At 48.2% G+C, this 16543-nt stretch overlaps 6 protein-coding genes across 6 annotated transcripts; 5 read left to right on the top strand and 1 right to left on the bottom strand.

Annotated features, from left to right (window-relative positions):
* Positions 1-3978: 3978 nt before the first annotated feature.
* F5891DRAFT_980949 (uncharacterized protein) lies at positions 3979-4513 on the top strand (the record flags this gene model as incomplete). The annotated part of the gene is made up of 3 exons (XM_041377060.1): positions 3979-4269; positions 4388-4411; positions 4433-4513. The coding sequence occupies 3 exons, from the start codon at positions 3979-3981 to the stop codon at positions 4511-4513; spliced, it is 396 nt and encodes a 131-aa protein (XP_041225297.1).
* A 2169-nt stretch (positions 4514-6682) lies between these two features.
* On the top strand, positions 6683-6901 carry F5891DRAFT_953396 (uncharacterized protein; the record flags this gene model as incomplete). The annotated part of the gene is made up of 1 exon (XM_041375180.1): positions 6683-6901. A coding segment is annotated over one exon (219 nt), but the record flags the coding sequence as incomplete, so codon positions are not given.
* A 678-nt stretch (positions 6902-7579) lies between these two features.
* Positions 7580-8015, bottom strand: F5891DRAFT_1232795 (uncharacterized protein). The gene is made up of 2 exons (XM_041369594.1): positions 7840-8015; positions 7580-7800 (listed from the first exon to the last, which is right to left on the bottom strand). Exons 1-2 carry the CDS (start codon positions 7956-7958, stop codon positions 7632-7634), a joined length of 288 nt encoding a protein of 95 aa, XP_041225295.1. The 5' UTR covers positions 7959-8015; the 3' UTR covers positions 7580-7631.
* A 2225-nt stretch (positions 8016-10240) lies between these two features.
* Positions 10241-10679, top strand: F5891DRAFT_1189528 (uncharacterized protein; the record flags this gene model as incomplete). The annotated part of the gene is made up of 2 exons (XM_041367180.1): positions 10241-10292; positions 10456-10679. The coding sequence occupies 2 exons, from the start codon at positions 10241-10243 to the stop codon at positions 10677-10679; spliced, it is 276 nt and encodes a 91-aa protein (XP_041225294.1).
* Positions 10680-12067: 1388 nt separating this feature from the next.
* F5891DRAFT_1232789 (uncharacterized protein) lies at positions 12068-12858 on the top strand (the record flags this gene model as incomplete). Its single annotated transcript, XM_041369593.1, has 2 exons — positions 12068-12157; positions 12214-12858. Coding segments are annotated over 2 exons (735 nt in total), but the record flags the coding sequence as incomplete, so codon positions are not given.
* A 1166-nt stretch (positions 12859-14024) lies between these two features.
* Positions 14025-15991, top strand: F5891DRAFT_394190 (uncharacterized protein). The gene is made up of 14 exons (XM_041371676.1): positions 14025-14321; positions 14372-14404; positions 14464-14560; positions 14617-14645; positions 14698-14728; positions 14792-14824; positions 14878-14954; positions 15009-15063; positions 15126-15218; positions 15276-15386; positions 15442-15482; positions 15540-15565; positions 15632-15835; positions 15892-15991. Exons 1-13 carry the CDS (start codon positions 14307-14309, stop codon positions 15768-15770), a joined length of 780 nt encoding a protein of 259 aa, XP_041225292.1. The 5' UTR covers positions 14025-14306; the 3' UTR covers positions 15771-15835; positions 15892-15991.
* Positions 15992-16543: the final 552 nt, after the last annotated feature.

Here is a 16543-nt window from a genome sequence, read left to right as displayed (position 1 = left end):
ATGCTGGAGTAGCATAACATTGCAATGAGGCGTCCTCGGGTTAATAACATCTTGAGCCCGTCGGACGTCGTACGTAGTATAATTTAATCGTACGAGGCTGTGATGATAAATTCGTCCACGCTTGAAAAGAATCGACAAACGTTCATGGTCAGAATGAGGGGGTGTCTCCAAGGAAGGTTCAGAGATCCTAATGCGATCCAGAATATGATCTTTCAAACACGGTAGGAAGTCCTAAGCAACAAGTCAGAATGGCGACCGAGTTACAAGAAATATAGATACCTTCATAGCCGGATCTCCTGCATGACTACGGAGGTAATGGCCAAACTCTTCAAAAATTTTCTCACTTTTCCCAATATGATGGTGCAACTGGGGGTCGCTCGCAGTTTCGTCTGACTTCACATCAGGGGTCCGTTTTCGCTGCCGTTGCTTGATACGGCGTAAGCGTGTTTGACGGCGCTCAATCTGAGCTAGCTGGTGAACGAAGTCCCTGCGATCGGTTCGGCGGTATCTGCATTTCGGCGTACGGTGTTCTAATTCTCCCTAATAGCATTTTAGTTGGAAAGCGGAAGGGTAGCACGTTGAGGACTTGCTGGTTCTGTGCTGTAAGAATCTGTGGTACCAAACCGACGGATGGAGGTTACATAATCCCCCAACGCATGAAATTTGTAGGTATGGAAGTTGAACGACTTCTTCTTCCTCGGTTGCCTTAGTTGAGGCACACCCTGCGGTTGCTCCAGGTTCGCCTTCTGTTTCCCTTTAGCATCGGCACCTGACCTAGGCCTTCGAGCTGCAGCTCCCTGCCCAATGCTATCCAACATGTATTTCTCCGCCCGTTTGGCGGTTTCTTTTGCCTGCCGACGTGATCGTGATTCAACTTCACGATCGAGCTCCTGGGTGTGATACGCATTGCACACCTTCGTCTTAAATTGACGAAATTGTTCACCGAGGTCGGTCGTTTGCTGGTCGAGAACCTGTAGGGTGAGGTCAGAATGCATACGTAATTTAGCAAGTCCATGCCAGTGGGCCATGATGAAAAGGAGATCGAGAAGGATTTTGTTGTGAGCGTCGGGGAGGAGGCCTTCAAAGACCGGGATAGAGCACTTGTACAAAATTAGTTCACAAATACCTATCGAGAATCATCCCAAAGACAAACCTGTAGAAGATCTTCGAAGTTCCGTGCAGCCATGTTGGACATTTCGGAGGTGTTGGAAGAGAACCGTCTAATAGTTGCTGACCCAAATGGGGGGACTTGCCTGTACCTGTCAGAGATAGGAATGAGACACTGGGCTTTCGTCGGACACAAATTTGACACCTCTTATCAAGTTCGTGGATGAGGTTCTTGTCCAATGCGCAAAGAATTCTTAGCAGATGGAGCAGGAGCATGCGCCATACCCCAAGCTCAAATTCGTGCAGAAGATCGACCACAAGCGCAGCAAACACATTGAATCCAAATGAACTAAGGCTGTCTGACAGCGCATTCTAGTCAATGATAAGCAAAGGCGACCAACAAGACCTATGATCATGCTCACTGAGTTCGGTACCCACGATTCAGGCTTGAGAAGCGACTCGATTGCCGTACTGTCAACGCCATAATTCCTCTCATAGATGAGACTACGTGCTGCAGCAACAGGCTGACTCCTTGAGGCATAGGACCGTGCCAGTGTTGAACGTTGTTGCCGATCGCGACTCATCCCCAGATGTTGGAGCCGAACGGTTGGTATCAGACACCGTGGGCAAGGACAACCTCCCAGCTGCCGAATAGTTGCAACAAGAACCCTGACTTTGTGAGCTCGGATTCCTTATGAATAAGTTTCACTCACTTCTCAGGATAGTCCGCCGAGTATGTGAATATTCGCGGGTAGAACCTGCGTTTGATCCCATCACAGCACAGGAGCACGATCCCATGCTCATACGCCGCTAAAAACTCATCGTCAAGCAGGACCCTCCATTGAGCTTGAAATAGTTCGCGTTGGCAATGGGTCGTGCATTCCCGACCAACTCCCTTGCCTTCAGTATAGGTGCCTGTAAAGTCTTTGAACGAGTCCGGAAGCTGCCAAGATGTGAGCTTCAACATTAAGGAGGGAATCAATTCAGAAGAGGCATCATACCTTTTGAAAATAGGCCACATGGTTACTCAAGTTGCAGGTCGGTTTACAACGGCGGTATTTGGACTCATTTCCAAAGTACATGTATACCGGCCAGAGCTTCGCATTACCGAATGTTGTCAGGTGCGTGGCGTCTGACCAAAACATGAGTGCAACAACCACTCGTGGTAAGTCACATCCTGCCTCTCCAGGGGACTCTTGAAGTTCTCGGTGCGCATCCATAAAGGCCGGCGAGGTGTACAGTTCACCTTGAATGTCGACTTCATGAGGAAGGTGAGGAGCGTTCCATCGCAGTTGGTAAGGTTCATAATGGAACAATTCGTCATCCTGAGCATTTGACAGCTTTTCCCTGATGATGGAGGTGAGAGAGCGATGGTACAAGTTTGCTGCGACGTAAGGTCGAGCGCCTGGCTGAGCTGTCGTTCGAGAAAAGGGTACTTCAATGGTTACTGGCGTTTTCTGCCAACCCGCTTCCTCATCCTCCCATTCGTCCCCCTCATCATCCTGAACGCTCGCACCTAACTTCGAGTTGATTCCGTCCCATGGCGTACTCCGGACGTCGTCAGGACGAAAATCTGGATCTCCGACGATGCCAATGAGCTCCTTGAAGCTTTGATGAGACTTTTGGGCACCACCATGCCAGTACCAATGGCCGAGCTCGAAAGAGGATTTGTTGGGGTAAGGGTGAAATGAAACGTCGTGATACTCGACGCGAGCATCTGGCTCTGCTGAAGTAGCAGCTTGGACAGAGCTGATATCTTGGAGTGTTACGGCTTCTTCTGGGTCGTGGGATGGGGGTGTGGGCGAGAAGAATTGGCGTACCAGTCCGAAGACGTTCCTAGCCGTACGGAATGGGGGTAGTCGCAAAGAAGTATGAGCGCTGGTAGATGCGTCTGTATGATTTACCGGTGGGTTAAGTCCGGGTGCTGGATTGGTATGGCCAGGCATAATGCTTGGGGGAGGCTGAGGAAGTACATCCTCGTACTGCCTATAGCGTAGCGGCATTGGGACGTCAACTCGTCGGCTCCTCCGCTGCGCCAGTGGCAAGTCCTGGTCTCCATCTATTTCTATAGGCACAGAGCCAAGACCGGTATCGAATGCTGAGGACAATGCATTTTCTTGCGGTAAGGAACCTGCATGCGGAACAGTCGTTTTGTGAGGGCATTCTTGACAGAGTCGGACACACGTAAGAAGGATCTGCACCGGATCTCCCATTAATTGAGTTAGCAGACGGATGCACACTTGAAGACGCTATGTTGAGGCCTGCATGCGGCCTACCATGGCTACGGTCCACTCGTGGCCGTTTTATAGAACCCAAAAGGTCCTTCGCCTTGGATAAGGCGGAGAACAATCGCTTCTTGCCCTTCAGTGCACGATCGTTGATGCCTAGTGTAGGCGCTCTCTTGTTGAAACTCACGCATACAGGTGCATCTGAAGGGGGTTGGAGTCGACGACGTATCTGCCCAATCCGGGGCCATAGGGAGGAAGGACTGACGAGGTAAGAATATGGTAGAGCCTAATGCTAAAAGGATCGGACGAACTTACAATTGGGCGTATGAATTGGGCAGCATTAACGTAATAAACTTGGGCGCTAGCACTGGCCACCACAGTTACTAAACTGCCGTCACAGCGCCAGGCTCCAGGCCAATAACTCTGGCAGGTCACTGGCCGGTGCACTTGGCGATGGTAATATAGGCCGTCATACTGCTATAGGTCCCAGCCTTATAAAAGCAGCGTAGAAGACGTGTCCTTGCTGCACCAAACCACTCGATGGAAGCCCCGTCTTCGCCTTCCTCTATCATCACTGCCCCACCTGAAAATCATGAAACTGCTCGGAGGTTAGGTAGACTGATTGCGGAGGCTAAGACCTGCCATGTCGCCCTCCTACACTATGATAGGACCTCGCAATCCATGGTTGATTGGTTTTGGTGAGACACCACCAGATCCTACGCGAATGTTGACGTATAACGCCACTCCACAAAAACACAGGCCTGCCAACAGTGACGGGAAGAAAATTCCGCCATCCAACCTAGAGGACCACTGTGATGCATACAATTTTAGGTACCCGTGCTGCCTGTGTGCCGATGGTGGTGGAAGAGGGGCGTATGTAGAGTCTGCCGTGTACTCTTGGTGGAATAAGGATACCAAGAAGGCTGATTGGACTGTAAGATGCGCATCTGATATATGCGGATACCAATGTCAGTGTCTTTTGTGCTCAAGAGAATCTCAGACTCAACGTCACACAGTGAAAATAGACAAGTTCTTCATGCAACCAACTTTAGCCACCTGCCAGTATCCTCGAAGAAGTACGTACTTGAAATCTGTAGCACCAAAGTTTCACTGACTGGATGAAAAAGAGCGGGAAATACTACCTGTTGAACTCCAGTGGACCCACAAAGAGCAAATAGAATTGCTTAACAGACTCAACTCCTCCGTTTGCAATGGGATTACAGTGAGGGAATTTCGTATTCTGTTTAGATGCTGCAAAAAATGCATGCGAGTTGGGGTAAAGCCGGCGATGAAACACCATATCTGTGAGGATGGTATGAAAAGGCGAAATTGAGTCAGAGGTTACGACTCAGTACTAGTACGGCCTGCATAATATTGACATACAATTTTAGTTGTTCGCGTTTGACTTGTCATGACTGCAGCTTCGTCGTCTTCTGCTCTGTCATTGTCTTCTCCTAGTTCGACCTTCTCAAAAAGGAAGTTTTCGGAAGACTGTCAGAAGAGAAATTTCAAATGAGTCAACAAACCTTGATAACAATCTGCTCCCATCATCATGCCAATTATGTTCTTGACCATCCTCAGCAGGGCTGTACAAGTCTTTGCACCCATACTATGGTGCTTATTCAAGTTCAATGTTCTAAAAGCTGCCGGGCAAGATATTAGCCTTCGACATAAAACAACATAGTGGGTTTTCGGTAGTCTTTAAAGCTCATCCAAGATGACTGATCACCACATTAGCTTGTCTTCTGAACAATTCTTTAACATGCCACCATATTCTTTGAAATCAGCACGTCTAATGTTCTCTTTTACTTCCAAAAGCTACTAGGTCGATCCCAACGACTCTAACCCTTCTATCTTGCAGCTTCGCCTACCAGCAAATACGACATGGCGGGTGGCATCTGTTCTAAAAGCTCTACCCAAAGTGTTGAAGGCAATGTGCTTGACTGGATTACCACAAAGTGGTAGAATCTTGTCCCTCCTCTTGCTCGCAACATGAAAATTTACCGCGGTTTTATGTCACTTTGTGCTACTGGTCTAGCACTCAGTGCGTGGTATCTTACTCGTGCATTTACTTGGCGTACAAGAATTGACCAATTACGCAAATTAGTATATGTAAGTTCGTTCTGTCTATCATATGTACACGTGGTTAAACTATTACAAGCGCACAATCTTCGAGTTTGGTGAACGTAACAGGGCCGCACCCATGCGCATCATTTTCTTCCGAGGTGGCCTTTCCGAAGGAGAATACGCGCTCATGGGACAAGAGGAGATTGACGACATCACAGGTCAGTCAGTTCAGTGACGGCCATTCCTTATTTTCACCATGTCTACTAGGGGCGATCAATGATATCTGGCGGGAAAAAGGCGTGAAGGGCGCAAAACCTGAACTAACATTCATCGTCGTAGGTAAATGGTAAGTTTGCGATCATACATATAAGCATTGATACAGTTAACTGATCAAATAAGAATACCTAAAAATCCAGAAATAGAGCACGCGACCAGAGCGTCTCTCCAATATCCCCAGGATGCTGCGCAACCCATTATCAAACTCCCCAAAAAAGCTCAGGGTGTCATCTGAGCACCTGTCACCAATGTTGATGCCGTCTCCTCTTAGACGACGACCATCGTTTCCAGCAGATGCCCAACATAAAGCAGATGGACTGGCTCAGGAGCAGGATCACGATGACAGCGATATCTTCTTACAATCTCCATTCAAATCACCCCATCTAGTGCACCGTCTATACCCCATCTCACATCCTAAACCAATCAAGTTAGATGACGATCAAGCGACACTTCTTCTGTCTTCCTCATCCGCTGTATCTTCCCTTTCTTTCATCACGCGTCCACCCAGCCACTACTCACGCCAGTCAAGGATTCCCATCGTGCTGTACTAGCTGCCAAGCACTCAATTCGCAGCCTGCACATCGTGTGGGCGTAGGTACCAAGCGCAAATCCCCGCAATCTGGCGGTGGCGACTTCTCTACGCCTTTGCGTCCCATCTCATCAGCCACGTGCACCCCTCTTAATATCTCGGCTTCAAAACCCAACCCTTCATCTGGTATCGCCTTCCACCGTCTTCCACCTCTGCCAGCACCTCGCTTCACCCCCCAACCAAAGAGTAAAGCTGACACCGATACATTTCTCAAGAAACAGGCAGAAACAATGAAGCGGCTGCGCATTCGAGATCTTGATGACTCAGATGAGGACTGGGGCATCATAGATCGGGATTCCGATGGAGAACCTGTACAAAGGCTACCTGCGCTTTGGAAATGCAAATCCCGGTCTATTAGCCAGAAAAAAATCTCCTGATCAACGCTGGGCTAGTGCCACAGAAAGGTAGCTTAAAGGATGAGGTCACTGAAGCTATCTCACCAGGAGGGCATATCATTAAGCGTCGGGCACGTTCGAGGCCCGTTTCCATTGAACTTCTCGAGAGTGTGAACCACTCACCGTCACCCAAGGTTAGAAGCTACATCGATATCGGTATTTATATATATTCCATTGTGCTGACAAAACTTCACTCTAGGCTTAATGTTCCAATACGAAGCCACCCACTGTGCCGATAACATTTCCTTCTGTATCTCGCAATCGCAATCGGCCCACTTCCTTTGTTGGTTCGCCCTTTCCTGTACCACGAAGACGACTCACAGGCTCCAGCGGTCCTAATCCTTTCCTTTCTCACACACCCTCCCGTCTCAATTTGCATTCTCAGCCCCGCCCCCACCCTTTCGCCTGAATGGCATCCAATAGTTCGGCTACTCACTTCTTCGGACCCTCAATCTCTCAATCCGTGCAGTGCCCACGCAAGCAAATTAATTCTTCCGTCGATGCTACTCTGGATCTGTGCATGCAGTCCTGTCTCAGTCCGTCGAATCGACATAGCTATGCTGGCCCAGACTCGGCTGGTGTCTCCATTACCCCAATGTCATGGACACTGCGGTCGGGTTTGGACACACCTCGCCAAACTCTTCGCCTCTGAATGACGGTCTAGGCACGGTCTTCTTGACAAGTGACTGAGGTGTCATGCTCCCCGGGCCTGTGCTGGCGAGGCGATGACAGGTTTTCTGATGGTCACACCATGATCAGTATGTGCCAAACAAATGAAATAGTATTTGATTTCATTGATGGACTGATGCACGTGTAGCAAAAACATCTCGAGGACGGCATGAAAAACAAGGCGACAAGATCACGAACCGTTCTTGATGTTGTACGATCTTTTGCGGAGTCTAAGTGTTTCGCTCGTTTTATCTTGGAAAACTACGCATTCCCTGGTGGACTCATGATCGGGACTGACTCTCACACACCGAATGCAGGAGGTTTGGGTATGGTTGCCTGTGGTGTTGGGGGTGCCGATGCTGTTGACGTCATGGCGGATATTCCTTGGGAATTGAAGTGCCCTAATGTCATCGGTGTGAACCTTACTGGCAAGATTGGAGGCTGGACTACGCCCAAGGGTGCGCGTGTCCTCGAATTGATTCTCTTGCATAGTTAACCGTTCGCAGACGTCATCCTGAAGGTCGCTGGCATTATCACTGTCAAGGGTGGAACTGGTGCCATCGTTGAATACCACGGTCCTGGTGTCGAATCATTGTCATGCACGGGTATGGCCACTATCTGTAACATGGGTGCTGAAATCGGCGCAACTACCTCACTCTTCCCCTTCAACCGTCGTATGGTCGACTATCTCAATGCTACCAAGCGTTCCGAGATTGCTCAATACGCACAGCGCTTTTCACACAACCTTAAGGCTGATGAGGGCTGCGAGTACGACCAGAACATCGAAATTGTTTGTGATGTTGTTAATGTCCTCGTCATCCGGACTGATATTTTGTGCCCAGAACCTCTCAGAACTCGAGCCTCACTTCAACGGTCCCTTCACTCCTGATCTTGCTACCCCTCTCTCAAAGGAAGTTGTTCACTGACTCGGAAGTTCATGTGGTCACACAGAGCTGACCCGCGGCATTTAAAGAGAACGTCAGAGCACTCTTGTCTCTCATCCTTCCACTACCACCATGGCCAGTGGTTATGAACTCCTGAAGGGCGGAGATGACAACGAAGTCAAGTCACCCAAGCCGTATCGCACCATACGTCGTGTTGCGATCGGTCTCGTAACATGTTTGGCGTTGGTAACGCTTTCTTTTCTGCATGTTCATCCTCTATCAGGGGATCTGGGAGTGCAAGATCAATATGACGGAAACTCCGTGAGGACTTGTGCTTCACCCACGCCCCCTACTGCCCGTCCCCCAGCCCCAATCAATCCATGGGCCTCTCTCACCATTGAACAGACCGTTCAGATCCAGAAGTGGTTGGAGGAGCCTGGTCGGGCTCTTAACCTGACGCACGGGGCTGTATCAAAGCCTTCAGACAATCACATATTCATGATAGAAGCGTACTACCCGCCTAAAGCCAGCGTCCTAAGTTACTTCTCGTCGCTATCCTCATCAGACATCCCGGAAAAGTATGCACGGGTCACAATTCACCACGGTTCTGCACCGGAACCTGTCGTAAAGGATTATCTTGTTGGACCGCTTCCTATTGGACCATCTACTCACATGGAGCATCTGACGGAGGTATATCATCTCGACGCTATTCCGCACAATGCACGTGGCTTTGATACCCGTGACTGGACTTCCCCAGAAATTTTTGAGAAGATGGCGGCCCCTTTAATGGAAGCATACAAGGTCATTTGTGCCATCTTATTTCTGTACATGCTACTTACAGGGAGGTTGGTTTTCAGGAACTTCTGGGTGGAACGCCCCAGGATACCCTTACGACGGCTGGAAGTGGGCCATTCAGCTCTGACGGTTCATTCAGACGTCTGTGGCTTAGTTGGCGACGCAACACGCCCGGCTTCTTCTTACACCCACTCAACTTATATCAGTATGTTGATCTCAGCGGTACCGATTCCTCTCAATGGCATCAGTTAAAGGTATGTTCTCAAATATAACCTCACCGAGACTTCATGTGCTCAAATTGGTCTTAGATTGTGTATACTTTTGCAGAGGAGGTCAAGAAGAACAACTGGCCCCAAGAACTTAAGGTCACTCTCATTGGTTCCTGCACTAACTCTTCATATGAGGACATGTCACGCTCTGCTTCCATTGCCCACGAAGCTACCGAGCATGGCCTCAGTGTCAAGAGCAAGTTCGCGATCACTCCTGGTTCTGAGCAAGTCCGTGCTACCATTGAACGTGACGGTCAAATTGGTGCTTTCGAAGAGGTCGGCGGTCTCATCCTGGCTAACGCATGCGGTCCTTGCATTGGTCAATGGGACAGGAAAGATGTTAAGAAGGGCGAGGTTAACTCAAGTGCGTTTTTCGTCTCATTATATTACATTTTGTAACTAATGGTTTTTAGTTATCACCTCCTACAACCGTAACTTCACTGGCCGTAACGATGCTAACCCTGCCACCCACGCTTTCATCGCCTCCCCGGATATTGTAACTGCCATGGCCTTCGCTGGTGACCTCACCTTCAACCCGGTTTCGGACACCCTCATTGGTTCTGATGGCAAGCCTTTCAAGTTCTCGGACCCTACTGGTAATGAGCTTCCTCCTCGCGGCTACGACCCCGGCCAAAACACCTTCTAGCCCCCTTCTGGAGACCGTGCTAGCGTTTTGGTTGTAGTTGACCCTAAGAGTGACCGTCTTCAACTCCTCCATCCATTCATGGCTTGGAATGGCGAAACACATGTTCTACGACCAATGGCTACTATGATCCCCTGGATTGATTTATCTTTCCTCACACAAAAATATCCCCTTCGACCAATCAAAGCAGGAACGGTCATCGTCTCCCGATCTCAAATTTTTGCTGATCTACGTACCGGATGGTGGTATAACTAGTATGAATACCATTGTCTTACGTCCACCAAGTTCGCCTCTCACCCACACCTATTCTCTACCAATATGGCCATAGTCTCAGATGATCCCACTTGGTGGTCGACCATCAATGCATATAGTTTGTGCAGCTATTTTATAGGTTCGTGGAGGGTAGTCGGATGTTAAAGTTAACTCAATCTAACCTTGGCTGTGGTTTCGTAGTCGCCGTCTTTGTTGCAGTTGTATGATTGGTGTGAGCATGATAACATTAAGAACTGCTGACGTCTTACAATTATTTTCAGCACTCGTTAGCATCACAGAGGGAACCCCTTCTCCACGATCACAGAAAGGCAAGGAAGGATTGCTACCCTCCAAGTATAAGCCACGCGACTCTGGCATCGTCCTCAGCGACGACGAGTCGATTCCCGCACGAAATTCGGTGTTAAGTTCGAGCTCTATTCACTCTGATGATGATAACGGCGATGATCTGGACCGAGTCCTGCTGCTAATTTCTGCCAATCCCTAACACACTTCTAACCTCGTTTAATTCCCGCCACTCGCTTTCCAGCCATTTGACCATGTCGTTCAGCTCTTGCTCTCTCTGCAGCGCCATCAAGGTCAGCCAACATCTCTCTCGTTCCGTTGCACTGATTTGTTGTCGTTGCACAGGATGGTGGCTTTGGCCTATATAGGACTGAGCGGCCGCTGTTGCGGCCTTCCAAATTGCCTGCATCATGTTCATTAGCTGCCACAGTTGAGTACGATATACAATAACTACATACAATTGCCGATTCCGTGACAATCAATGGTCCTGGGACATCATAAGAGTGAGGCAGTACTAACTAGTAACGGTAAAGTTTTAAATTAGGTGCAGAATATCAGTCAGTTCTACTCACCGCCTGACTGTTAGATTGATCATCTTGTCCCTGAGCATTTAGCTGATGTTGACTATTGAACTCGTTTGGATCCATGGAATCAGTATTGTAGTAGATGTGATCTTGATTATCGGTTAGAGTTCGGTGTAGTTCAAAATTCGGCTGAGTTCTAACTCTTGCCTTTTTGGGAAACTATGATATCGTTTGGACGCAATTATAATATCTGACAATTTCTTGTATATCAATAGCAAAATTGCAATGTTCTGATCATGATTGTTATGCATTGTAAAACTTCATTTTTTTTCCGTCATTGTGACAAGCATTTGTAGCTTTCTATTTATCAAGGACCATTCTTGCGAAACGTGATGTATTCTCCTCACAATTGCGGTTGTCCTATAATCTACTGTCTTTCGACCCAATCTGCTCATGCTCATGTATTATGTTGTCTAGTTTTGTTTTTACATATAATCCCGTGTATTTTTGCTCTGATCTTGCCGAATGAATCTAGGTAAAACATCGTCTCCCCAATTTCGTGATGTACTACAGTGCCGCGTCAACCATAGCACATACCGCGTCAGTTGCCGCGTCACATGCGCGTCAGTGCCGCGTCAAACAAGTTGTGCCGCGTCAGTTGCCGCGTCAAACCTCCTCCATGCCGCGTCAGTGCCGCGTCACAGGCACGTCACGCCGCGTCAAACCTTGTCACTGCCGCGTCAAACCTCGTCACCCGCGCGTCACGCCGCGTCACTGCCGCGTCAAACTTCATTCATGCCGCGTCAGACCTCACCACCTCCACATGCCGCGTCAAACCTCACCACCTCAACTGTCACACTGTCCGTATAACTTAGGTATATTTTACTTTACATCTGTCATAATAATTGATATTCTAGCAGTGTTCCTTTTCATCCTGACAGAATTAGACGTCGTACACTGTAATTGTCCATAGGCAGTAATAAATTTATTTTACTAAGCATTCTTTCGTTGTCTCCTCTGGGCTCGAGAAACAACCCTTATTATCGCGCTTTTGTGAATCGTATCATCAAGTTTGGGATCACCTCCTGGTGATGTTGAGCAAGGAGATCTCGTGGATGAACTTTGGCAGGACCAAGCTAAGAGGCGTGAGATTCGCGTGAGTGACAGTGACTGGTTATACTCGCAGTCCTCTTGACACGAAGTATTGTGTAGCTCGGAGAATGGATCCACTCTTGGGATACCCCTCGCGAAGAAGACTTGATTCAAAACTTTATGTCAGCGGAAGTATCAAAAGAACTGGACGACATTCTACTACCACATATTGCTTCGCTTCAGAAGCTCCTTGACAGTCCAGACTTGAACCAATATGGTGCGGAGGCATACCCCGTGATAGACTACATCTTGCGATCGAAGAAGAAGCCAGATGGTGTGGGTGCATACAGCATACCGTTTTGTGGTGACATCTCATCTCACGAGTATGCCAAAATTGCACGTTGGTTCTCGGAGAATGTTCCTGGTGCTTCCGGTCAAGTCGAAAAATGGCTTGGTGGCATGCCTTTGGTGCATGCTTTCACTCTCGTGGTTGCTCATCGAAAGGCCAGTGATTTTGAAAAACGCGTCGAAGCTCGAAACGAAGAATGGAACGATAGCATGCTGTTGAAGATGGCTTGGGCTGATCTCATGATAAGCTATCCTACCAATAGCTTCGTGGCTGATGTCGACCTCGAGTGTCTGACCGCACTAGAAGCAAGGATGTTCGAGGATTCCGAAGAAGCAGGACCTGTAGGCAACCAGCAGTGGGGTTTGGATGGTGGCCAACATCACAGGCGATGGAATGTGTATCTCGGAATTCCTGATGAATGGGTTTCTGCAAGAGATTATAGCGAGAGTGAACTTGAAGTGAGGAAGACATTACCTGCTCCGTTCGATAGATATCTAACTTATGTGATTGACAGCGCGGCCCCTTATTCAGTGATAACTCTGATGCTACATCTTTGGAGTCTGCAGACGAGCTATCCGAAGCTGTAGTTCCTTCTCTGCCGGCCGAAGAATGTCCGCCCGTTAAACGTCGATGTGCTCCACAGGCTCGAAGGGTCCAGAGAGGGAGGAAAAGAAAATAGTCATTGGCTTATGTATACCTAGTTGTACATGGCTCTGAGGCAACTAAAATAACAAAAGAATGGTCGCGAACTCATCCAACTTGATCTGGAAGTTGAATGTAGAATATAGGAATGGCGCGTCAGTGGCCGCGTCAAGGATCGTTAGTGCCGCGTCAAGGCTCGTCAGTGCCGCGTCAGTGCCGCGTCACATGCGCGTCACGCCGCGTCACGGCCGCGTCACGACCGCGGCAGGCGCGGCAGGACCGCGTCAAAATAGCTACGCCCGTCACGTGTGGGACACTTATCGCGACTCTGACTGTTTCTGTGAATACACCGATGCATTACTAAGTTGACCGATACTGTTCAAAGTGTGCATTCCCGTTGCAATCGCTCTGGATCAAGGTAAAGACACTTCTGTTGCCATGCGATGTATTCGTTCATCCAAAGAGGTTGAGCTTCTACGGCAGTAACAACAACGGGACCCCGAAAAAACAACGACGACTGCGGTACTAGTCACGGTACTAGTATTACTACTAGTACTTGAGGTAGTTGTACGTCCGCCCAAGGTCTTCACGTTTCAACTGACGATCATGTATCAAGCTTTGAGCTCAAGGAGCTTCATAATTCGGTGGCCACTGGCCAGTACAATGAGCGCACGCGGCGAGTTTCCGAATCAATTTTTGTGTTTCAGTTATCAAACCTATGTAAGTTATATATAGTTATTAGGTGCGTTCTGCGTCTGTTACGTAGTTTGACCAAAGACTGAACAAACAATGTATGTGCCTCGGAATAGAGCACGACTATTGAAACTACTGTCTTAGGGGAGGTACAACTGTACCAAGTTGCTCCCTGGCCGGCGGCCGGTACATCTTGCGAATGAGTCATGATAGTGAAACACTACAACAAGCTAGGTTCAAACTCGAATAATATGATCCCTAGTGTTTTCACTGCCATATTGATGGGCTCACAGCTCGTTCATAAAAGTTAAGAAGGCGCATGATGCGTGTGTGTGAAATCCATTTTCTGACCTCTAGATGGAGTATTTGACTGACGATATCGCAACAGCGAGGAGTCTGCAGGTCACTACGGTGTGTCTCCCTGTCGATATGGGGGCGAATCATAATTAACAAGTCGTGTACCATCAGTACATATACAGTGCGTACTGTCTGAACCTCATATTCTTTGTCCTAACACAGTTCAGCGTCGATGGCTACATTCTGGGTAGGCCTATTCTGATCTATTCACATCCGCTGTCAAACTCGCTTATACAGACCTATGATTATGCATGTTCACTTCATGAAGAGGTAACACACTTGTTCCATTTCACACCTCAGTTTTGATACCCACAATATGCTGTGCAAAGTGGGCATTTTTGCTTCGATCACACTGGACCAAGATGAAAGGCCTGTATATTGCCACACGATACCTCCCCTTTATCATGCTCGCCACGGATCTATATAGTATGTTGCGCTCCAGCACACATCGCCACGATAATGAATTAACACTTGGTTTTTAGGGAGTTTTACCCTGAATGAGAACACAAGTGTATGTGATGCGGCGAGAGTCAACGGAAAAAACAACTCACTGACTTTGCCAGGAATGTTTAGTGTCGGTTCATATTAGCTCAGGTATGTGCACAGTGCATTCATGTATGAACGTCCTTGCCGAAGCCTACTACTTTCCCCTCACAGGTCTTTGCACAGTATTATCCATTTTCTCCGGATGTATCTCTCGTTTCCCCATATTATATGCGTGGTTACTGAGTCGATTCATCCAGGTTTTTTCATCCTCAGAACATATGTGCTCTGGAACAAAAATAGAATCTTGTTCGCAGCCATGCTGTCCACTTTTTTCGTGAGTTCTTAATCCACTCATCACACCCAAGCTAGTGATAGATGCGTCAGCCAGACTTTTCTCGGAGCATCCTTCGGCATCGTCTTCGCCACTGCCGTCCCCGCAGCATGTACGCACTCATCTTCCCTTTGGCGTTCCACAACTACTGGAACATTCTGTTCATTCTCACAGATCCGACTAGCGCGATCCCGGGCATCACAGGGTGCTATGAGACCAGTTTCTGGTACTTTATGCCATTTCTTCTCTTTTCCGTGTTCCAATTGGGTGGGTAACCAGGAGCATATATATGTACAAACACGTGCTGACAGATATTCTCTCCAGGACTGATGATACTTACGCTCATACGCGCCATACAGAGCTGGCAGAGATCCCCAAGCCCTCTGTACGTTGTCCTGGTGAAGCATAACATATTCTATTATGCATGCGGTCTTCGTAAGTTAACACTCGTACGCACCGCACTCATCCACGATCATTCTCTTTCCTGAAGTGTTTTCGGTAACGAATATCTTCATGTCGCTGCTCCTCCAGGTGCGTGAATCTATTGGGTGCCTTTTTTGACCGAGCCGTTGATGTTCCGCGCCCCAGGCCTCTTACCGCACCATGTTGTATGAGTATGCATCTCCACATCCTGCTGCGTATTCCTACTAACAATACCCGAAACGTACACCCATGTATAGTTTCGAGTTCACGATCCTTGCAATCCTCACCACGCGCATGCACCTCCATCTCTGGCGGATAAACCAACATGCACACGGCTCTGGCGCCTCCGTAGGTATCCCAATGTCCGACATGTCAACTGTAATTTCCATCGCATGATGTTTTATGTTGTGGTTTATTCGGTGTTGTTTGTGGAGCGAGGGTTGGACCATACAAGATGACTGGTGGGGGGTTCGGTAGAGTTCATTACGTGCCTAACTTATAGATGAATCTATCGCAGGGTGGAGCATTTGAATGGCCTTGGTCTGTTTAACACATGTAGTTTCCACTGCAAGCGGTGGCGCACTCAGGATCCAGAACTCGAGTGTGCTGTCGTCACACGATCTATCTGTTCATCTAAGGGATAGGCTCAGGGCCTTCAAGGTAGTCCTAACGGGTTGTAGAAATTGGGACATCGAAAAAACGACGACCGAGTAAGTACTAGTACTCGAGGGCAGTTGATATCTCAAATTAGAGCTCTGAAAGTTCCTTTAGGTCCCTCCGAGGTCTTCGCATTTCAAGTGACTATAATGTATCAAACTTTGAGCTTCAGAAGCTTCATAAATCAGGGGCCAGTACAACGAGTGCGCGCGGCGAGTTTCCGAATCAATCTTTGTGCTTCACTTGATCAAACCTGTGTAAGTTATATATAATTATTAGGTGCGTTCCGCGTCTATAATGTAGTTTAACTAAAGACCGAACAATGTATGTGCCTCGGACTAGAGTATGACTCATCGAAACTACATACTACTTCAGGCATCGGAGGTGCAACTGTATCTTCTATCAATTCGCTCCCCAGCCGGTGTATCGAGTGAAATCATGATGGTGATACGACCACAGCAAGCTAAGTTGGAACTCAAATGATATGATCACAAGCATTTACCCTGCCACCT

Source organism: Suillus fuscotomentosus (assembly GCF_016647785.1).
Source record: "Suillus fuscotomentosus strain FC203 chromosome Unknown F5891scaffold_31, whole genome shotgun sequence".
Classification (NCBI taxonomy): Eukaryota; Fungi; Basidiomycota; class Agaricomycetes; order Boletales; family Suillaceae; genus Suillus; species Suillus fuscotomentosus.
Note: the sequence above shows the minus strand (reverse complement) of the source record. Positions and strands in the feature narration are given on the sequence as shown.